Genomic DNA, 23,514 nt, shown 5'->3' with positions numbered 1-23,514 from the left:
ACAATAAAAAGAATTAAGAATCTTCAGAACTCGAAGCTTGAGTACATGCGGAGAAAAATCAATTGCGCTTTATGATATTGTTGTGTGCTATTTTGAAGTAATATGGACTCTGCATACAGCTTTGATTTCAAGACATCATCTCAATTTAGTTTGCTTTTATGATTTGCTTCAAAAAAGACACTGAGCCTAAAGACCAAGAGTAATGTGTTTTGGGGTTTATATGATATCTTTCAGTAGATTTCAGAAAAAGCTATAAAGCAATTCAACTAAGGTGTTTTAAATTGGAGAAGCATTGGAAAAATTCCTCTCAAGGCTACAGCAGCTGAACGATGATAAGCCTCTCGGTGGTAGCTGGGAGGAACATTCAATTGGGAATGTTGCATGACAGGGACTATAGTCCTCCCCAACTTTTTTGCAACAATGGGTTAGAAAATGTTGTGAAAACTATACGCTAACGAACGCATTAGTAGCAGTTCTGTTGGGAAGACGTTTTTGTTCTTTCTGATGGTGCTTTTTCTTGTGTGGTCAAAGATAAATTTGTATTTTATCTAACTCGGTTTTGTATTTTTATGTTAATTGAAATTTTCTCTAAATCGTTATGTTTATGAATAAGGACAGATAGAAGCGAATATATTCTGAAAGGAGTGTTTTCCGGTGTTTCAAAGGGCGTGGCCGTAGAAAGTTTAGGGGCAAGCCTCCTAGTCCCGTTCCAGCCACTCCATTATGGGCTGGTGCCAGTGTGACCTGATTAAGCATAAAATCTAGCATAATTTGGAATCTAGCATAACTCTGGCATAATTCTGATATTATTTAAAAGAATCATTGTTTCCATTGATCAATTGTCTATCGTTACCAAATGGAAACACTTTACACCAGAATCTGTGGTTTCATTTAGGGGTAAATTGTGACTTTCCACCTTCAGGATTTTGTCAGTTGTTTTGAATGGTTGGCAGCCAAATGCAGCCAGCTAAACGCAGTATACAAAAAAGCTAATTTTTTGCTAATTATTGGGAGTGATATCGTAATCAAAATTTGCTTTGTAGGTTACAAAAGTTTTCACTTGCTTTTATCAAAACTGTCTGTTATCTTGTTATCTGTTAATTTGTTTCATCATTCATCATTTGCAATTTTGAAATTATTTTAAAAAATTTTGAATATTATCTGTGCAAAAATTTTTGTTTCCTTTGCATTTTTGTTGTTTTTTAAACATTTTTCTTCTTTCTAAAGCCAAATTTTCTTCGGCCAAATCAATTTGTGGCGGCCAAGGGGTTTTGAGAAACTGCCAAAATGGAGAAATTTGGCCATCAAACCATGAATCTAAATTGCCTTTTTGTTTATGAAGAATGAGTGCATTGGGTTGTCAAAAAGGTCAAATTGCAACTCTGGCCACTTGATATTCTGAGCATGCATTGGCCTCCTTCTCGAGCAGGGTTGCCTTGATTTGAAATCCAGCATAATTTTTGCAAATCTAGCACAACATCAGTGAGAGAAGAGTTCATTTGCCTTCTGTAACGAGGTTTTCGTTTATAATATCAAAACTTTTGGAAACAAACAAATTTGATGGCAAAAATTATTTGATGAGCTGAATGCAGTTAAGAACTTTCCATAAGTAAAACAGACTTGAGAAAGCTTCACCCAGAAAGCTTCGTCCCGGACAAAATATTTCATTCAATCATGCATTAAATTTTGAGAAATAAACGACTAAGATTGCAGAGATCTGAGACTTGTTCTCAGAAGAATTCTACCAGACGAGACAAGGGAATTTTTTAAGGGAATTTTTGAAGGTGAAAGGAAGTAAAATAACTTTCACAGAGATCCGAACAAACCATGTTAAAGAGTTTTCTTTCGATAACTTTTTGCTGACATATTAAGACATCGCTATATGTAGCTAATTTTCATATTAAATCCATATATTGTAAAGAAGGACGTGTTATTTGCACTATCATGGGAGTTTCTATATTTGCTACCCCCATGATGCCAATCCCAGCTAAGTACCACGCCCAATTTTTATAGAAAGTGTGGATCTGTAAAAATTTCTTATTTTAGGCCCTGCCCTAGAATGAAGTTCCAAACACTACACCAGATTGAATAATAGAAAAGATAGATAATTATATTTTTTACCTTGCAATGAACCAACAAAATCTATATTTCTTAGCATCTTATGTTGATAATTTTAAGATGAACTCCGCGTGAGGGAAGGGCACTCGTCATGTTGCAGAAAAAGAAATTGTTGCTTCTTGGAAAAATATATTCTTTCAAGAGATATAAGGGACACGTGCCCTTATCACTCCTCCCCCTTCGTTTTTAACGTCCCTTGAGAAGAAAGAGACTAATCTGATCAATGGTCATGGTTCTTGAGGTCAATAAATGACGTTGGTCCGCAAATTATCAGCATGGCCCAGTTTCCTTATATATGTGAATCAACACCTTTCTTTCAGACAGTTACTTGCACAGTTCGAAGAAGATGGCTGTATTTTGGTCTTCTGTCACCTTGCTGGTAAGAGAACTCAGATTTGTTATCCACTTAAATTATAGATGGCATTTTGCAAATTTACATTTATCCAGATAATGTAGTATAATTAACCGCCGAGCTACTATATCAGAATTTAATGGATGCCGTTTTTGCCTTGATTCCTGTTTGAACAGGAATCAAACCGGTACCAAACCGGTACGTTTGAAGTCAACATCGATTTGATTCACCATGGTCGAGAATCCTATTAGGGCCTAGAGAGCTACCAAGATGGTATTTGTCCCCAGTGTCCTTCACTCTGTGACCATTTATTTTTATCGTTGTGGAATGTGATAGGTGCTAACAATTCGGCTGATTTTGAACCGCTAAAACTGATCCCCTTAGTTTGCCTATTTCTGTCATGATCATGTTTCATAGATTGACGTCCCTAGAGCTTGCTGCTCATTTGATAAGGCCTCCTGCTCCCTCAGTAAATTTTTCTAATAGTATTAGGCGATTAGTTTTAGGTTTTCAAAGATAAATTGTTTATTTGCCTCCGCGGCAGGGGCTGGGGGATCCAGGGGAACTTGAACTTTTATTTTCGACGAGGATCTCAAATCACGACGGGGAGGGGCAGATATTTTACACTCATTCCCTTTCGCTACATAAAGTTCAATCTGGCAAAATTGTTGCGAGCTATTTATTCGCGGATTGCGTGGAAAAAAAGTGAATAATATTGACTTTTACAAAATAGTAGCCCAAACTTTGCAGCCTCTTATTTGCGGCTTCTCTTTTTACTCCAGAAGTGCAGAGTGATAGAAAAACATAGAAGTTCTTAATGAATTCTTGAAAGCAGTAGTAGAACTACCTTGGTTTGCAATACAAAGTAATTGTAAATTTTTTAAAGTTCTTTGAAAACATTATGAACTCGGGCGTCTTATACATTATGAAGTCTTCTACTGTTGAATCCCAATATAACGAACCCTGGTGCTTTTGATTCTGCCTAACAAACTCCTTAAAAAATTCTCTCGGTATAACGAGCCCCTGATTTAACGACCTCTTGATATTACGAACCAAATTTTGGGACCCTTCATCATAATTATCCTCGATATGATAAACTTTTCATATTTTTTTATCTGTAATTTTATTTATTTATTTTCATGTTCATTTATCACTTCTCTCGGGAAAAGTCATTATTCTCATCGGCAAAACATGCTGATACATTGCAAAACTCTTGCTGATAGGCTCAGAGCACGGGACGAGAGTTTGATCGCGTCAAAGATTAATGCGAATGAGTACATTGACACTACCGAATACCTTTTTTACATATGAGACATTGGCAGTGAGCTACGATAAAACTTTATTGAGAGACCCAGAGAGAGAAGCAAAAAACAAATAAGAATGTGAAGTAATCGAAGACGCCATTCAGCCGCCAACTAGAAGTGAAGCGATATCAGCTTTGCCAATGCCTGGGTACCAAATTGTAACAGGAGCATTAAGATCTTCATTTTCCATTTTCCATGACTAACAATTAGTAATATTTGAATTCAGCTTGGTTTTTTGGAGTAAAATGTGGACAGAGGTTGGTTTTTAAGGTTTTTTAGGTGTGAACTGTTTTAGGGGTGACAATAATGTTTTTTAAAGGCATTGAGTCATGATAAAATGGATTGGGTATACCCTAAGTGCCAAAATCCGCTGAGTCATGATTTTCATGACTGCGATGCTATTGGTTGACCTGGAACTGGTCACATGAACTCACCTCGTACTGATTGACAAAGCAATTTTCATCAATAGCAAGTTGTCAACAACGGATGCAAGTATCACATGAAACAGCAGCGATCACGCCGAAACCAAATGACCCCCTATAGAGAAGGCCTATTTACCATGACTCAATGTCTTTAAGGTTTAAGGTTCTTTGCAGCGTTCGTCTGAAAAATTCGCGACGACATATGCGCAGAAAGAAAAATCTCGAGAGGAGCGTTCGCACATCGAAAAATTCGCTTGACGAATAGTTGAACTAGGTTCTACTTTTCGTCAAGCGAAATTACTCGAGGTAAACATAGGACAGAGGAAATGTGTGATTTTCACAATAGGCCTTTGCAAGATGACATCCTCACAGCAACCGAAACTTAGGAGCAGTGAAACTGACTTGCGGTTACGTGCGGTGCCTTGCGGCACGATTAGAGAATATTTCTTTTCCACAAGCAAACATGATTTTTCAAATGCTGATTTTATTGGTATTCACCTTTCTGATTTCTGTCTTCATGTAATTTGCGTCCCCAATCTTTACGTGCTTTTTTATGTTAATATAACTGAATTTCTTTCTTCTTAAAACAAAACTGGTGAATGACGGCCTGAGACAACTTTTTTGCCCTAAGATTCTCGCGCGCGCAGAAATTTGATCGAAAAAAGGATGACCCCTTTTGTTCGGGGGCCCCTTCTGTTCGGGGCTCCTTCTGTTCGGGGCTCCTTCTGTTCGGGGCTCCTACTGTTCGGGGCTCCTTTTGTTGGGGGGAGGGGCCTTAGTTATTGAACTGCATTTGGCCACTAAAACCCATGCATGTTGAACCACAGAATAATTCTGTGGTTGAACTTAGTCCGTGTCGTAACGATTCCGATAGACCCTGCGGAGGACAAAGCGGGAACAAAATGGTCTCTGCGGAACGGACTTTAAAAATGGGAAGGTAACTAGCACGGTACGCATTATTTCTTTCTTTTCTCGCGTAATTGAAGGAAACTTTCAAGTATCACTTGTCCCCCGGAAGAATCTAATGCCATAATTTTGAAGAATTTAGGATCGTGGGAATTTGTGAGAATACTCGCGCCAAAGATCTTTGGGCCTAAAGTACATGCAGAACAGAATTTAGAAGCACAGTCGAGGGTTTTATTTTATTTCCCATTCAAGACTTAATAATCTTTGCTTAATGATACACAATTGATGTAAACAAAGATAATTTGTGGTTTAATATTATGTAATGTGTGTTTTAGTCATAATGGAGCAGAGAAGCAGGACCGCGACCATTGGGGGGGGGGGGGGCGCCAGCCACTACGCTCTGGGGGGGGGGGAGGGGACAAAACAACAAAATTCAGTCCACGCCCTTTTAGCACTAGAAAATGCCCTTTTACAAACAAGGAAAGCCAATCTTATCTGAAAGGAACGCCCATAACTAACTGTTGTCTATTTAAAGGCAGTTTGAAAATCAAAGGATGACATCAAAAAATTTACTTTGCCAAACTGTTACTCCTCCCCCAACATTTTCTCATCGGATTTAGACAAAATACAAAATTGATCCTGCCGAGAACTGGGGGGGGGACGTGTCCCCCAATGGCGCTGCTACTGGCCACAACGTGCACAGAAGCCCCCTTCGGGTACAGAAACCACAACGGGCTCAGAAACCACAACAGGGCAACAATTTGGGATCAAGCCCTGTTTTCGTTTCTTAAAACGCCCTTGCTCTTAAATTAAAAGCAAAGTGGCTTTCACATATGTCATTTTTGAATGGGCTCTAATAAATCTTTGTCCAGATTCTTTGTCCAGCCTGGGGGTGGGGGCTGGGGTTCTTATTGTACAATGAGCATGAATGCGGTGTTACAAATTAAGGGATGGGGGCTGGGGCTCAAATGCTAGGTCAATTTCATTGGGTAATATTAAAGAGGAAGCTCAACATAGCAGAATTTGCTTGTTTGTTTCTCAAGTTGCCTGAAAGCTTGTGAGGTTGAAAGGCCTCAAATTAGTACATGTTTGCTTCATGGTGGTGTGAGGCAAGGCCACAGTGTTAAACACTATGCCACAAGAGCGACCTCAATTCCTGACCTTGTAAAATAAAGGAGTGATCAATTTTAGAAGTTAAAGGTTAAATTCATTATTTTGCAGGGAGTGTTTTGTATTTTTGGAATTCAAGCCTTGAAACGTAAGTGAAAAAAGCGCTTGCTAGCAAAGTTTTTTGTATTATAGCATCTCTTAATGTTCATAATATCAAAATTTGCTTACATTAAGTTTTCACACTTTGTCGTGTGGAGAGAATACTTTTTTGCTCTACGCACAAGATTTAGAGGCCAACCAACTTTGAAAACTTTGAAAATCAACTGTTACTTTCAGATCAGCAATGTAATGGAATTTTTCTAAATTGAAAGATGTGCCACACCATAGTCCAAATTCGGAGTAACTACATATTACATTTTTAATCTTGCCTTTACCTGCTTGTAGGACAAAATAAATTTTTTGCAACACCAAATTTTAAAAATTTGTTAAAATTCACTGACCTTTTATATTCCATTAATCTGTAATGTCAAATGTTGAACATTATCATTAATGCTTCAAAGAAAATTTTACACTTTAATGGACAATGAATAATACTAGTTTACAGTTTGCTTAAATTCCTGAATCCTTTTCGAAACCTGATCCTCTATTTTTCAATTATTTCTGTAGTTCAATTATTGCACACAGGGTTTTTCTGTAAATTCTATTTCACTGTTATTTTATGAGTTTTATGGTGCAGCCATTTTTTCAAAAAAGTATTGTTATTTTTAATGTTTCTTTTTGATTTCATGAAGTTTTTCTGTTTTATTTGCCAATAAAGCATATATATCTGTTTTTTCTAGCATCCTGCCCACTGATATGCACCCAACAATATAAACCAGTTTGTGGTTCTGATGGAAAAACCTATGGAAACCTGTGTATGTTAAGAAGTGCTGCATGCAAAGACGCAAGTTTGAAATTGAAACATCATGGAGCTTGCAAAGATCCAAGTAAGTTTTAAATATAGTAGAACATTTAATAATAAAAATTCTTTGTTCCAGGTTGATATCATTGATTATTTATCTCGCTATCTACAACCCTTTCTCAAAAATGGACTTTAGGTTTGAAATCTTCAGCTTGAAATTAGTGTATACTGAAAACTTCATGTCGTTTGGACTGTTAGGTAGTGAATTATTTTGTTGTGAATATTTAGCAGGCCACTCCAGGAAAAAAAGCATGTGGGCTAAAAAAACCCCCACTGGTTTGGCTGTGTGGGCTATTTAGCACTGGCAGAATTTGTTGTTAATCTATTTATATTTGAGTATATATTAACCAAAAAATAAATTATCTTGTCTACTTGTAAACATGATTTATGTTAAGAAGACAGTTTTGTGTGTATTGCTACTCTGCAACGTTTTTTGTAGAAACACAGATATATTGAGTAAAATCCAACGAAACTAGTCTTTATTTGAAAAGATAAAGAGCAGTACAATGCTATTTAAAGGGTAATCGAAGATTAAGTTGATTGGCATTAAAAGTTCAAGAAAGAATAACTGAAATACACTTCTTTTCTATAAGAAATGAACTTTGAGTACTTCAGTTCCTTAACGGTATAGCAAATTCCAATACTCATTCTTTCTTAAGAGTTTCTTAATCCAAAAACAGCACGGAAAAGCGAATAAATAACATGATAAAGATTGACGGATAACATACACATAAACCTCAAAGGATAAGGGGAAACAGAAAACCGGATTGAAAGTAACGTAAGAGAGTTAAAAAATGTGGATGATGGTTCTTTTTTTTGACAAATTAAAATTGTTTATCTCTCACCCAGTTGAAGAGTCAAAGAGCAAAAACGAATTGTTTCTGCAAATTTTTTAATTTTTTCCCATTGCCCAGTTTTCTTTTTTGTGGCGTGTTTCTTATTAAAAATTAGTGTGTTCATACTACAAATTTTGTATTTGACAGTGTCATGTAACAATTCTCATTCTTGCTATTTTACGCTATCTGTTGTTCCTTTCCTGCACACTCATTTCCTTTTCCATTGCTAGTTTTAACAGGTAATACTATAGTTAATTAACATTTGATGTCAAAAGAAAAGGGAAATTTCCTTTTTATAACGCTATTTATAAAAACCATATATATCGTTATTTGACACAATGTTATTCATAAATACCCTAGTTTATAGCGGTAGGTAGTTAAAACATTGAGGAATGAGACGAAAATGATTCAATGAGAGCGTTGTTATAAACAATTGCGCAGGCGGAAAAACCCCTTGCAAAACTTTTTTGCATGGGGTTTGCATGGGCGAGGGCTATAGTCTTTGTCTCCGGGAATGGCCTGATTTAGATTTTTTTTTAATTGAATTGTTTGCAGCTGTAGTGAAAAAGTTTCACTAACAGCAACAAATTCCATTGTAATGTAAAGAAAAAGCTAAATTTTTAACATCAGAGTAATTCACTGCCTTGGGTAAAAGGTATTTGCCTGTAAAACTTGCAAAAATGTTTAGGGTGTACATTTTTCTTTGCTAAAACAATGCAGCCCAGCATTTTTAGAAAGTTCCAATTTTCTAGTTAGTACAAACAGGCCAACTAACCATAGTTGGCAAAGAAATGATAATAGTGCTGTTTTCTAAAGTTTGTAACTTCTTCACCCCCCTCAAGAAAGTTGATTGCTCTTTCAGACATATACAAATTTGGACTTATAACAGTTCAACCCTTTTGAAAACCCTTTCGAAATGAACCAAGACATTAAAATTTTGCAAAACTTCTGCCCTTTTCATCTGTTGTCTTTTTTTGTTAAAATAAGAAGTCTTTAGGCTGCAAGCTCTACGGAAATCAACTGATGTCAAATAAGCGAAGAACAGTAAAGTCTTTTGACTTAGAATCAGTTCAATTGGGCCAATAAAACATGGTTATTTTTATGAACTTGCTCTTGAGGCACAAATAACAAGAAATTCAAATTGTTCTCTTTTACTTGAGAATAGTATTTGCATGTAGATGCCACATGTCGATTATGAAACATGCATGACATTTGTGTGGTAACATTTTGGCAAGTCTTAAATGTTCTTGCAAAGCAGACTCAAATTCAGTGCAAGGCCATAAAGCCATGCTATTTTTATATTGTAAGTCTAGCTAAAATTGATTGTTACAAGGGTACATTTATAATTTTTATCATTTTCCTTGCAATATTTACCAACAGCTATTGAAAGGTTGATTGTTTCTGAACATTTAATTGCATCAAATGATATTGGTTTCCATCATTGTGTTACAACACTATTTCTAGACACTGTTAGTAGGTCAATTATTTTGTTTTGGTTGCTACCATCTTGAGGAAAAACCTTTCACAAAGTTTGCTTCATATCGATAAGATAAATTTTTTCAATGAATAAATAGATTAACAGCCAAGAAAGTTTTAAAAAAAGTATGAGAAAATTGATAAAAACGTTTTCATAAAAACTGCCTTTGAAATTTGTGAGCAAATTTCTCTAACACCAGATTTGCAAATGAATTTGTTGCATTAACAGTAGATTTTGACATCACAGTAGATTTTCAAATGATAACATAACACTTTTCAAAAGATGAATCACAGCTGCTTTTTTATTTTCAAATTTCAAAAAGGTTTTATGATTCTACACAACAAAGCAGGTCATAATCTGGTAGGCTCTCTGCTCATTAAACAGGCTTGATGAAATCAGTGAGAGGCCCAGGGTTTTCTTAAGTAGAAGGCTCACATTTAAAAGTAGGTGTCTACAGGTCAACTTATGTTTGTGCAGTCTTGCTAAAAGTTAGGATGAGAGTATGCAGCAAATTTTTGGTGAGTAATCACACAACTTTTGCCAGTTGCCTGCTTCTAATGAAATCCCTAGAGGCCTGATATGTGTATTTTTATGATTTGTACAAATATAATTGAATTCGAATCAAGTTAAGTCAAAGTAAAATTTTCTTTCTAGACAAGCCCTGTTTTGGTCTTGCTTCTCCTTTAAAGAATTCTAAAGGAAAGACACTGTGCTGTGGCAGGTGTTCACAAAGAGATGTTTGTCCAAAGGACTCATTCTGTCATATTCATCCAACTGATCGTTTTTCAGTATGCTGCCCAAATCGTGTCAAAGGTATTGATTTTCTGTTTTCATTGATTTCAAGAATATGTTTTTATATCTGTAAAGTCTGTGCAAAGATTTGATTTAACATAAGAAAAGCCTTTTCTGCTTCTTGAAGTAGTTAGATGTTATGTTGTTCCAAATATGTCTCGTAACAACCATAACTTCTGATGAATGGGACAAAAGAATTTAAAAAAGCCTTTCCTTCTTCTTCATTTGCTTTCTCATGTCAATCTATTTATTGAAGAAACACAGCACCTCCAGCTATTTAAGTATTAGTCTACGCAAGTGAGCTGCATTGAAGAAAACTTATCAATGGGTTGAAATCTGTTAGCCAAGAAGTTTGTAACTGCAAGGCTTTGCTTTACTAATGATGTCTTTAAAAGAAGACATTCTTAAATTGTGATATTCCTATGAAATAGAGTCTTCATGCAACAATACTCTTATTAGGATGCAGGAAGCCATGCCCAAGGATCTTGAAACCTGTTTGTGGAAGTGATGGCAAAACGTACAGCAACAAATGCTATTTAGATAATGCAAGGTGCAAGAACAGCCGCTTAAGACTGGTGAAAATAGGACGCTGTCCAAGTATGTTGCATCTGTTTAACATCAGGCTTTTAGATATATATTTTTTCATTGTTTAGCCAAAATTTAGAATAATCTTAGCATGGCAGCATATAAGATGGAGAAGAGAAATAGATAAAAAAGGCTGGTGGAAATGGGACACTGTCCAAGTATGTTGCATCTTTTTTAACCATCTAGCTGCTTGCCCTTCACATGAGGATATGAAACAAACAATATTTGTTAATTTTCCCTCCAAAAAGTTATTTTAGAACTGCTTAACATTATCCCATTGCAAAATCATTTAAAGTAGCTGTTCTAAAACCAAGAGAATCTTATATAATATATTTTCTACATCAATTGCTATTCATTTTAGGATGTGAAAAGCCATGTACAAAAATCTTGCAACCTGTTTGCGGAAGTGATGGCAAAACATACAACAACAAATGCCTTTTAGATAATGCAAGGTGCAAGAACCGTCGCCTTAGACTGGTGAAAATGGGGCGCTGTCCAAGTATGTTATATCTCCTTTTACACATACAGCTGCTTACCCTACACACGAGGATACAAAACAAACAATATTTGTTAAGTCTCTCTTTAAAGCCCCGCCAAAAGTTATTTGAAAACTGTTTAAGATTATCCCATTGCAAAATCATTTAAAGCAGCTTTTCTAAAACCAAGAGAATCCTATATAATGCATATTCTACATCCTTTGCTATTTATTTTAGGATGTGAAAAGCCATGTACAAAAATCTTGCGACCTGTTTGTGGAAGTGATGGCAAAACATACAACAACAAATGCCTTTTAGATAATGCAAGGTGCAAGAACCGTCGCCTTAGACTGGTGAAAATGGGACGCTGTCCAAGTATGTTATTTCTCCTTTTACACATACAGCTGCTCACCATACACACGAGGATACAAAACAAACAATATTTGTTAAGTCTCCCTTTAAAGCCCCTCAAAAAGTTATTTGAAAGTTGCTTAAGATTATCCCATTGCAAAATCATTTAAAGTAGCTGTTCTAAAACCAAGAAATGCCTGTAAAATATTTTCTACATCCATTGCTATTTATTTTAGGATGTGAAAAGCCATGTCCAAAAATCTTGAAGCTTGTTTGTGGAAGTGATGGCAAAACATACAACAACAAATGCCTTTTAGATAATGCAAGGTGCAAGAACCGCCGCTTAAGACTGGTGAAAATAGGACGCTGTCCAAGTATGTTGCATCTGTTTAACATCTGGCTTTTAGATATATATTTTTTCATCGTTTAGCCAAAGTTTAGAATAATCTTAGCATGGCAGCATATAAGATGGAGAAGAGAAATAGATAAAAAACAGTTAATGAAGAGCTATAAAGCGATCAAATGGTTAAATAAAGCATTTTCTATTTCGGCACTCCCTTTCGGATAACTGTCTACAACAGGCATATTAGAATTTACGGCAGAGAAAAAGAAAAATCAGAGCGGACAAAAGAGAAATGAAGATAATTCGAATTCCATATTTTGAAAGTGTTAGCTAAAAATATTTTTGAGGTAGAAGCATTTAGTGGGCCTGATGAAATCTTGTTGCAGGACGGAGTCGGCCTGGGGGCCGAAGGATCTACCAAGAAATTACCCCTCCTCACCTCCACATTGTAATCGATGGATGTTAATGTGCCTTATCCTAAGTCATTTAACCTAAATCACTGCATCTTTAATCACGGTAAAATCATGAGGTTTTTTAATCATGAGGTTAAAAATCAGGTTTTTTAGCTTTGAAATATGAAATAATATTGGTTCTCCGAATGAAATATCAAAATAGCGAAATAGCCAAGTGTTTAATTAAATTATGTGTGAGAATTATTAATTTGATCGCAGAAGCCACACAAAACAGCGAGTATTGAGTTGTTTAGATATTTGTCAAATTCAAAACTCCGAGAAATGACGAGAAAGACAATATTCCTTTTCCTAAACTTGGAGTAGTAATGGCCTTCATGACCAGCGAAACCGAGGCGCAAAACTTTTATTTCCAAGTTCTAGGATTATGTTACTTTTCAACCCGAATTTGTTGTCTATTGTCCACCGCTCCATCTAAATAACGTTTCTCAATTAAGGTAATCGTAATTTATTGGAGAGAAAAAAGAGGACACGAGTTTTGTTTGTTTTAAACATTCGAAGAGACTGCGGTATCATTTTGAATTTTACTTTTATTCTTACACTAACACTAATTTATAGACTTAAAAAACCTTTTTAAAACTGAGTTTCTTAGAAATATTAGATTTTATTGGTAAAATGTGTAAATTTTAGGAGTCAAACCAGGGAGATGCCCTCGAGTTCCAAAATGCATAGGCCGTCAATGCAGTGGAAAGAAGAGGGACAGCTGTCAAAAAGATTACGACTGTAGCCATCATCACAAATGCTGCCCGCGCCCGTACGGGAAGCATTGTACAAGGCCTTGCCCCTTATACAAATGTCGTGCTTGCCCCGCGGGATACAAATATGCCGTAGGAAAAGATGGTTGCAGAACATGCAGATGTGGTAATGAACATGATCAACTTATTATTATATATATCGTGTCTTAATTCGGCGGACTTGTCAAATAAGGCAATTTCAGAATTCTCTACACTGTATCGGTCGATAGATGAGACAGCTTGTGCGATTTCAGGTTTTAGTCTGATACTTTCAGTTTCTACCTACACCAAAAAGAAACGAGTAGTGGGCAATCTTAATGTAAAGTTGAGAAACTCCAGTACTGGCATGTAGATTTGGACATGTCTTAGTACATCTTGCGTTCCCCAAAGTGTTAAGAGTACTCAACTTCAACCGTTGTTTTCTATAGCAAAATGAGTGTCCTCAGTTCAGCGTTTTTATTGCTTAGCACCCTTCAACTGCTTAGCACTCTTTGACAGGTTGATATAACAATAATTCTTACTTTGAGTCTTGCGCGTAACACTCAAATGATTCTGTGCAAGGAACAATCCATTGGTATCAGTATTCAAATTGTGCACCGTACCATTCTGTATTATGGACCCAGTACAATTTGTTGCTTACTGTAAGGATTTTCTTAACTCGCCTTTGAATGCAGTCTCGATTAAATTTCACCAACACATAGCCATTGTAGAACCACTCAATCTGAAGAAAGTAGCTGCTTTGAAATGTGGTGCTGAAAAATTATTGCTAAGAATTATCAAAAATAAAATTATTGAAAAAGATATTCATAGAAATTTTGTATGTTGTCATATCTTATGAATACTATCGAATAGAGAAAATGTCGAGATAATTTGAAGCTGTGACTTGACGTGCATTTTCTACCTTGGCTGGAATGACCCATTGGCCCATTGCCTAGATTTCTACTTGCTTATTGTCATTACCCACATTCAATTAAACATATAAGCAAAACTTGTATTGGATACTGCTTAACATATATTTGTTGCTAAACATTTCACTTTACTCTCTAGTTTGTATACGACCTGTTCGCTGCTTCGTGAATCCGTGTCGATCTGCACGATGCCCTGCGGAGCCCAAAGCAAGATGTCGTCCTAACTACTGCGGTGGCTGCAAAGCCGAGTTCTTCATTGGCTCGAGGAAAGTTAAGTGCTAATGACGAAGAGAAAAACAAACATTTCTTGTTGGTTTCACTAATTTTTATTTTTTTTTCTCAACATGGATTAATTTTTTGAACTTGTATGGTATTTTTATTGGTATTTTTTTATGATAAACGTGCATTAAGACAAATGTTTTTCTTTCATCTCCTCTCCCCTTTCTTGCATGGTAATGAATTAACTTATATAATGTTGGCCATATGTCCATTTTTACCAAGTTTTAGCCCTGTCTGCATATTTTTGCAAGGAAAACCTGAAGCCCACCTGCCATCATTATTTCATACTTCATGAGATCCCGAAATTTACGCTACCACTTTTGGGGTAGGGGGGACACCAAAAACTTTTGAACTTGAATATTCCGTTGTCGCAAAGCCTTTGTCTGTGTGTGGGCTTTGTGTTGGTATATTTCCCTTGACGTTTTTTCCACGATCAGGCAAATTTTTTGCATTTCAGATTCCGTTTGGCAGTTATAACTCCTTGAAGCAATAATATGCGGGCAAGATCCTTACTAAGCCCCCTAAACTTCTAGCATTCACTACGCCCGAAGTATCCCCCCCAGATTCAATCTTATGACTAGCAGGGACCGCGCACCACTCTAAAAGTGGAGGGGCTGAAATGGCTGTGACCGGCCACGCCCTCTTGAACGCCGGAAAACGCCCCTTTTGAAAATACTTGCTTATTTCTATTGAATTTTTATAAACAGTCTGGTTCAGAGAAGGTATCAATAAATATAAAAATAGATAGAATTGGCTCAAAGGTTATACAAAACCAAGCTAACCACGTTAGAAAATAATCATATCATTAAACAAGATGAAACACCTAGAAAAATTACCAAAAATGGTTCCCAGTCAATGAGAACTGCTACTTCATAGCAGTAAACTATCCAAAGTTGCGTTAGAGGAAACCTTTAAAAATATTTTTTAGCCTATTTTTGCAAAAAAGTGGGCGGGCTATAGCCCCTGCTGGCCCAATGGCTGCGCGGTGCCTGATGAGTAGGCAATTGCAATCCTCGGCAATAACAAGCAGGTAGTGGAATGTTGTAAAATAGTTTGATCTTGCTACAGTTCCTTGCTTCACAAAAAAACAGCTAAAGAAACGATACTGCAACACAGAAGTCAGACAAAAATGAGAATACCGTATTTCCAGGTAAAAGAACTCATTGTGGCACACATGCATTTGTATTTTAACGCTACTTATCCCTCGTTCGCTGATTAATTGTGTAGTGAGTTTAACTAGGAGAAGCCTGACGGTAAATCTGTCCCTGAATATCAATTGCTGCAGAATGAAGAGGCACATTGCCCTGTTAAAATATTTTAAATTAGTTCAAGCCTGTTAAGAACCTTTAAAAGTTAAGAACCCTGAGGATCGTTCGTGGTTGGTAGTTTCTTTAGGTTAATTGTTTAACACAGATGTGAAGTCAGTATATGTTAATCTTGAAGCCAGTGGTGTAGTGCTATCAGAATAACAACTGGGCTCTTGCACATAATGGTGCAAAAAAAACAATAGCAAAAGTAGAAATTGGTTATATTTTGGCATTGACACCGGGAGCTCAACCCCTGGGCCCCCTAGCACTTCACCCCTGCTCCATCCGTTTCAGATGCTTTCTCCAGCTTTTCTTGGCTTTTTCTTTTTCTTTTCTGCTGCCATAATATCTATATCAATGGGTAATGATTAAAAAGACAAAGAATTAAATAGTTTATAATTCTTTTCTTTACCACCTATAAATTTTGCTAGTCTTTTTAAGGAGATTGATTGCACCGACGAAATAATCAACTACGAAACAACAGCACTAATGCTCTTGTCTAAACTCCCAACCAAGATCTATTGTAAGAATGTAAAGTTTTAAAGAGCCAACTAGGACTGAGTACTAGGATTGAGCCCAAATAATGTATCATGGAATGAGTAACTATGCATAAAAATATCAATCTTCTTTTCTATTCTGAATCTAATCCACCCTCTATGTTGCTGCAATATAATAAAGTGTATAGCAAATTTATATGGACAGTAAATTTGCCTATGGAATATTGAGGTCAAAAGAGACCCTTTTAAGCAGCGATCTGTTTTTAAGTATTTTGATTTTTTAGTTAAAACAAAATTTTTAAAGTCAGAAAGTATATATTATCATTGAAACATCACCCAGAGTCCAGAAAAGTCAAGACAAGTTCCTCCAGACAAAACATCCCAGAAGGCAAAACTTCCTCACAAAACAATAGAAAATGTGCTTCGCATCTCTATGGTGTTTCGTGTGAGCTTCTATTGTTTTTCTAGTACCTTCCTCAAGTCAGTGGCCGTGCGACCGTAATGTTTTCCTGACTCTGACATCACCTAGTCCAAGAACCAGTCTTTTATTGTTCCTGAGACCACGTGCAGGGGCGTAGCAAGCGGAGGGTGTAGGGGGTGCGACACTCCCGATACTAAATGTGTTGTCGGTAAATCTGAAGTTGGTACTTAGTTTTTTGGTAGAATCAAAATTCTTAGTTTGTCGGTAAAATCATGAATCTGTAGGAGAAACAGCATCTAAATACTTCTTCATCTATGTCTTCCTAGATGAACCACCACCCCTAGTCTAAAAGGTCTAGCCTGTGTTTCAGACCCCTTTACTTTCAAGTTAGGGGTCTGGAGCATAGACTAGGAAGGTGAAGTTACACTACTGGCCACGCGTACTTTATTCTAAAAACCAAGGTGTCAATTTTTGTAGAATTCAAGCTGTAGAATTTGCCTTTTTTCCTATATGGTATCCTTTCCCAATTTCGCATTGTAGACATTGATGCAATGAAAAAACGATTTCTTTTCAATAATTTTAGTGCATTTTCTGCAAAATGCACAAAATCCGAAAAATTTCATTAGAAGGTTATAATCACGGGACTATTATTTTTAGTATATTTATAATTACGGGCCTTTTGTTTAATGAGTCATCGCTTTCAGCAAAGGTCGCTAACAATATGAGGACTGGACATGAATGACGTAGGTTGGTAACAATGAAGCAACCGCTGTGCCGGGGAGCCGACGGTTGTAGTAGCGAATTCCAATTACGCCCTTTTCTAGGGCGAATTGCAAAATGTGGTAGTGCACTGCCTCCAAGGACGCACATTGATGCACTTTTAAGACTATTAGCCTAGTCTTATCACTATTATTACAATGTGATATAGACATATTCACGATATTCCAAGGAAAAGTCATTGATATTAAAGCATTAGCTGGAAAGTTGTCCAGATACTGCGTTTGAACAACCCGCTGCTAGGCCGTTACTTTGTCCAAGTCGAGGAGATTTAAAGATCTATTCATCGGATTTGTCAGAATTAGTTTGAGAGATACACCAAGATGGCACTGCCGTTCTTACCTTCTCATGTCTATAAAGAAGCCCAAAAGAATAACATGGAGGGCAAAGCTGGAAGGGTAAGGAAGTTTTTCCATGCATTTGACAAGTTTAAACTTTAGGAAGGCCTTATTGATAAGTAGATGTTCTTATCTTTACGCCAGACTTTCGTTCGTTATTGCTTTAATTTTGGGTTTGAATTAATAGTATAAGGTAACTAAGCTTAAATAATTTGAAGAAGGCGTGTTATCTTCAGAAATAGGATCGAATTCATTCACACCAGCTTTGTGCAGGCTGAATTTCCGTATTGTTTATATATGTTGCTTTTTACTGTAGTTATGAGTGTTACGCACAGGGAACACAATATACTTTGTATTTTATATGCAGATTCTATCATAATGGTATTTCCAGATTTTGGTGTAGATGGAATACCATGCTATAATGTTGATTTTCAATTTTGACTATAAAGAAATGCGTTGCCATGTTTGTCGTCGTCTCACGCTGTGACTTGTCATTGCACAATAGCCCAGTGGCAGTTGTAACTTGCTTTGGCGCTTCGTTGCAGTTTTTTAGAATATGCAAATATCAATCCAAAATCTGTTTGAAAATTGATAGGGACTTTTTGGTAGTAGCAGTATGAAATGTAAGTTAAGTTGCCAAATTTTGGAATGTTTAGATTTGTGCCTTTATTATAAAGGCAAAAATCACCAACACTTTGCAGAATACACTTTGCAAAAACATAGAGTTTTTATATTATCTAAATATATATTTATTATATATATATATATTATATAACATAAATATTTTTGCAAAGTGTTTTTTGTAAAGCAATGGTAATTGATTCCACCTTCAAGAACAGTATAATAGTGACAGGCTAATTTATTACGCTGAGATATGTTATATCGGGCTACTTTTTTGAGAATTGTTGCTGCATATATTTTTTAATTTTTGAAAGACAGTGACTATGCAGCAACAACAGTTTTCTTTACCTTATTCATGGTTCAAGCCTTGAAAACACTGTAGCTTTGCTAAGATAAGAAAGGGTGATATCTGAGTAAATGTATGCATAGAATGACTAGAATTAGCAGTTGTTAACAATGTTAACAATGTTAACAATTGACCAATTTTTAAAATGTCTGAAACACAATTTTTGAGCCCTCATGTTTACTGCAATGAATGATGTTGGTGTTTGGCCACATTTAATCAAAGTTTGCCTGCTTCTAATAAATTTTTGAGCCTTAATTGATTCCTTTTTTCAAGTAAGGCTATTTAATTATTGCTCCACTTTGCTACTATAACCTCAAATGTTTCATTTTTTATTAACAGATTGTTGTTTCATGGAATCGATTTGCAAGAAGTCTTCGGGAAGCATTTGAAATATATGTGGAAACAAAACAGGTACTTGACACATTTGAAACATTTTGTATGAGTTATTGATAAACAACTATCATAGTATAATGCGAAGAGCAAAACAATTATAAATATGTATATATATATACTAACTAATAAAAATTCATATATAACTATTTTGTCACGCATTTTTCACAATCTTCACAGAAGAGTGAAGGCAGTTGAAATGTCAATAAACTGCTGCTGATGAAGTTGGTTAAAGATCTTTGAAATATTTACATTTTTGAAACATTGCTGCAACAAACAACATAAGTTTAGAGGCAAGAAAACAATCAACTGTAATAGACAATCACCATCATTATGCGTGACAGAACCAGGAAGTTACAAATTTTGACAAAACCAGGAAGTTATATGCAAATTCTGATTTACAGACAATCAAGAATAGACTAGACCATTTATTAAGAGTGTTGTGCGACAAACTATTTTCTGTATAGATAAATTTTTTTTGTAACAAATTTATATTTCATAATAAATTTCTGCATTCATTTGCATTTATCAACTCGAAAGGTTGCTTTGTTTTAATATTTATATCTACTTATTCTAGGCTGAGTTCCATGCAATTGTTGATGAAATACCAAAGAAACTGACAGAAATTTCAGGGAAAATACCAATTCGCAAAGTAATCATGGCCTTTCTTCCCTATACATTCTATCTGATATTCTACTCAAAGTATACCTTGTTCCGTAGCATAACAGGATTGGACAGCATTCGAAAACCTAACATTGATTTTCTACCATGGCTAGAATCAGTTGTATTTCATTGTCACCCACATCGTCTTTTGTCAAAAATCGCAAATCCTTTTTTGGACTGCCTTGCAGCTGTTCCATATTTAATTCATTTCCCTCTACCGGCTTTGTTTTTATTATACTTGATGATACATCCAAGAAAGAGATACAGCATTCTGACATTTGCTTGGTGCGCTGGTTGGGTCAATCTCTGTGCACTTTTTCTTCAGTATATTTTTCCAACTGCCCCACCTTGGTACGTTGACAGTGTGGTTTATGGAACAGATGGACACTTTGTTAAGTCTGCAAGTAATGAAGCTGGATTCCAACGTCTTGATGCGTTCATTGGACTGCATTTTTTTCAAGGAGTTTATTCAGCATCACCATTAAAATTTGGAGCATTTCCTTCACTTCATGTTGCTTGGCCTGCTATAATTTGTGTCAATAGACCTTGGATTGGTAAGAAGTTTGCATGGTTTCATGTTCTGTGGATATCTTGGGCTGCACTGTACTCGCATCATCATTATGGAGTTGATGCACTCGCTGGAATTATTCTTGTTTTTATTGTTAACTTTTGCATGATAAAAATCTGGAATCCTTTTTCAAGCAAAGACTATGTTCTTGATGGGAAAGCTAGTCATAGAAGCAGAGTTAACGATTATGCGCAGCAAGTTTGAGTACAATTTATGGATAAAAATGTTTTCAGCCATTGGAGAAGTTTTTATTCCAGTCATTATTTGCAACAACAGTCTGGATAAAACATTTGTGGCAAGAACCTTACAAAAATTGTATAACATATTTTTGTAACTTATATGATATGTTTTAATTTCAAGTTAAAACCTCTCTTCTCCTTTACTGTTCCACTCAATATGCTTTCAAACTTCTATTTATTTGAATGGTTTTTTTGTAAAAACTCTACTGAATGTTAGAGATACTGTTGGATATAATATTAGGTTCCTTCATAAATCCAGGTTATCCACAAAACTTAAGCTTTTGTTTTGTATTTTTTTTCGCTTTTCAATAAAATTCTTTAATTATTAAATTAATTAATTATTGTTGTTGAACAAGAAAGCTCATTTTGATTGAATAAATGTGTCCAGGAACCTTCTTGTTAATCCATTCCTTTTTATCTGTGAAGTACAGTTTTTCCTATCCAATCACATGTTTCTTGTGATTCAATTTTACCTCAGTTTATCTTGACAAATTCATTCGTAAATTTGATTTATGAAGATTTACTAACCTGAGACTATTTTGCTTTACAAAAACTAGGAATGGAAAGCATTGTACAAAATATTTAGACTTGTCTAGTCCGTCATTGATAGCCATTCAGAAGCTGGTATTCTGGGAAGGCTTTCTAACTTTAATGGTCAATTTTAATGATTATAGTGCTTTGCCTGTAATTAAAATCAAATCTAGGAAATTGTCTGGTGAATTCAGGAAAATCATGGTCATTAAAGCTTTTAGGGAAATACTTTTGCCAGGACAGCAAAGTACATGTGACTAATGCTTCCTTTTAACTTGTAGCATAACATACAATCATTACACTGCCAATAACTATGAGTAGGCCTTCCCATTTCATTAACAATCAATTAAATAGGTCAAAAAATTCTTTATGGTGTAACTGATTTTAATTTAGGTTCATTGTAATTGTGGGCACACAACCTTTGTTTGATGCAACAAGATTTGATTTTCAAGACTCTCTTCAAGAAATTCCCATTATGAATCCAACCAAAAGATGGGTTACTTAAACCAAAAAGTGAACTTTGTCTCTCAAGCTAAGAACCAAACTTTGAAAACTAAGGAAAGAATGCTTCAAAGTTGTGACTGACAATTATTTTTAATGTTTGACTTTCTTCCTCATGCTGACTAATTTTTCTAGCTTCCAGAGTTTCTTGACTAATTTTAGCATTAAAATTAAGTGAATACAAAATGGAAATAGGTGTCAGTCAAACAGTTGCTTCAGCAAGATGTGTGACCTTTATAATAGTATATTTCCCACTGATTTAATTTGTAACTCATAGTTCGCTTGTTAAATAGCTGCTTCGCTCCCCAGTTAATTCTTGTAATTTTTTTCCGAAAATTTTGTAAAACTGGTTTATTGTACTGCTATTAATTAGATGTTGTTACCAATCATTGCACTTGTTGTCATCTTCCTCTTAATGTTGACTGTAAATCCTAAATTGTTTCATCACCTTTTATTTATAGTCTGTATGCACATTAAACCTGTTCAGTGAGTTGCTAATACTTTCTTCGTGTATTTCACTATTTCATTTTCGACTCATTTTCTTCAGATCAGTTTTTGTTAGTTTTAATATTGATGCTGTAAGCAGGTCAGGTTTTTTAATTGGAAAGTCACTCTACTAAACTGTCACAAATTGTAATATTTTTGGGAGACATGGAGACACCCTGAAACTCCCCTTGGTTAAGCATTAAAACTTGAATCATTCCATAACATCACGAAATAATTGTACAGTATTATGGCACAGAAATAATAATAATTGCCAAAGTGTATAGCTCAAAATGGAATATTATTTTCATATTGCTAAAATTGAATTTGAATGTCGAGCACATGCAAAGTTTGCTCCAAAACAACCCAGCAAACTAATGAATTTTTTATTCCTTGCCCAAAAAATGAATGCGTTAAATTCCTTTAGGCTAAATAGGATAGAAAATTTAATATTTCAAAATATAAGTACAGCGAATCCAAAATTAACTTCGGCGAAATTGATCAGAGCACGCGCACAAGAAAAGTAATGAAAACCACTCACGTGAAACCACTGCGCGCTGCTCGAGGATTTCACCGATTTGCAGAAAGGCGGAAACTGTTCACGTGTTTTTTTTCTGTACGCAATTTGATTGGTCTACCGCTCGTGGTCGAGTGGCTGTACGCCACTTTTACCTGTGTCGAATTCTTAAGACGTCGGAAAGTGTTGTTGCCATTTTGCTTTTGCTAACAAGATATCCATGGTGATTTGATGTATACTCTAGCAGCACAGAATGGTCAGATATCTTTATCCCCCCTATTCATATTTGTTTTGTATGTATTCAAACAGTAGATGTACCAAAAAAATTGGGGGGGGGGGGACCGGGTAGCAGAGAGTGCAGTCTTAACTTTATCAGTCAGAATTATAATTTGACATAGTTTTTAGTTTTATGCTCTCATTTTGTGCTTCCATTTATTGTGGTTTTAGCATGCCGTCATAAAAAGGTGACGTCATTCATCCAGGTGTCATGTCATTTAAAAAAGTTATCTAAGCCTTTACAGGGAAAGGCGAACATGACTTTACTAGACCGTATTTCTTATTGTCTTTAGTCTTTAAATTCATTTGGTAATAAATTCAGTTACATTAAAAACCGGCACATAAAAAACTCACTTATACGAAAAAACAGACTGACTTTTCAAAGTTCGGTACCAAATAGAATGTTGGGCCTCATTTTTTTCAAGTTTCTTGAAATTGCTTATTTTGAAGAAAAGCTTCTAAAATAAAATAAATGTAACAGGTAGTTTTCCACAAGCAAACTAACTATCACTTTATTGAATGTAATACACTGCCCTCTTGAAATTAGCTATTTTTTGCCAGAAGGCATAATTGTCACTTTTTATCAGGACGGCCCTGCTGTTTTCTTACGTAAGT

At 35.6% G+C, this 23,514-nt stretch overlaps 2 protein-coding genes across 4 annotated transcripts; both read left to right on the top strand.

Moving 5' to 3' along the window:
* Positions 1–2,438: 2,438 nt before the first annotated feature.
* LOC135686083 (uncharacterized) lies at positions 2,439–14,561 on the top strand. 3 transcript variants are annotated; one of them, XM_089108992.1, is made up of 10 exons: positions 2,439–2,497; positions 6,324–6,360; positions 7,052–7,198; positions 10,141–10,299; positions 10,738–10,875; positions 11,225–11,362; positions 11,577–11,714; positions 11,927–12,064; positions 13,134–13,364; positions 14,285–14,561. In XM_089108992.1, the coding sequence occupies exons 1-10, from the start codon at positions 2,465–2,467 to the stop codon at positions 14,425–14,427; spliced, it is 1,302 nt and encodes a 433-aa protein (XP_088965118.1). In that variant the 5' UTR covers positions 2,439–2,464; the 3' UTR covers positions 14,428–14,561. The 3 variants fall into 3 exon arrangements, with proteins under 3 accessions (XP_088965118.1, XP_088965119.1, XP_088965120.1); XM_089108993.1 differs by lacking the exon at positions 11,225–11,362; XM_089108994.1 differs by lacking the exon at positions 11,577–11,714.
* Positions 14,562–17,450: 2,889 nt separating this feature from the next.
* Positions 17,451–22,136, top strand: LOC135686084 (uncharacterized). Its single transcript, XM_065202248.2, has 3 exons — positions 17,451–17,824; positions 19,071–19,142; positions 19,699–22,136. Exons 1-3 carry the CDS (start codon positions 17,750–17,752, stop codon positions 20,554–20,556), a joined length of 1,005 nt encoding a protein of 334 aa, XP_065058320.1. The 5' UTR covers positions 17,451–17,749; the 3' UTR covers positions 20,557–22,136.
* The last annotated feature ends 1,378 nt before the right edge of the window (positions 22,137–23,514 follow it).

The sequence above is a fragment of the Rhopilema esculentum genome, chromosome 6 (assembly GCF_057945365.1).
Source record: "Rhopilema esculentum isolate cy_ngs chromosome 6, ASM5794536v1, whole genome shotgun sequence".
Classification (NCBI taxonomy): domain Eukaryota; kingdom Metazoa; phylum Cnidaria; class Scyphozoa; order Rhizostomeae; family Rhizostomatidae; genus Rhopilema; species Rhopilema esculentum.
Note: the sequence above shows the minus strand (reverse complement) of the source record. Positions and strands in the feature narration are given on the sequence as shown.

What these genes read in the sequence shown, in the direction of transcription:
- LOC135686083 (XM_089108992.1), top strand. Translation starts at nt 2,465, where the DNA reads ATGGCTGTATTTTGGTCTTCTGTCACCTTGCTG. An exon ending in TGGAATTCAAGCCTTGAAAC is followed by an intron (nt 6,361 to 7,051) that starts GTAAGTGAAAAA and finishes TGTTTTTTCTAG; the next exon opens with CATCCTGCCCACTGATATGC. An exon ending in GAAAATAGGACGCTGTCCAA is followed by an intron (nt 12,065 to 13,133) that starts GTATGTTGCATC and finishes TGTAAATTTTAG; the next exon opens with GAGTCAAACCAGGGAGATGC.
- LOC135686084 (XM_065202248.2), top strand. Translation starts at nt 17,750, where the DNA reads ATGGCACTGCCGTTCTTACCTTCTCATGTCTATAAAGAAGCCCAAAAG. An exon ending in TGGAGGGCAAAGCTGGAAGG is followed by an intron (nt 17,825 to 19,070) that starts GTAAGGAAGTTT and finishes TTTTATTAACAG; the next exon opens with ATTGTTGTTTCATGGAATCG. An exon ending in TATATGTGGAAACAAAACAG is followed by an intron (nt 19,143 to 19,698) that starts GTACTTGACACA and finishes TACTTATTCTAG; the next exon opens with GCTGAGTTCCATGCAATTGT.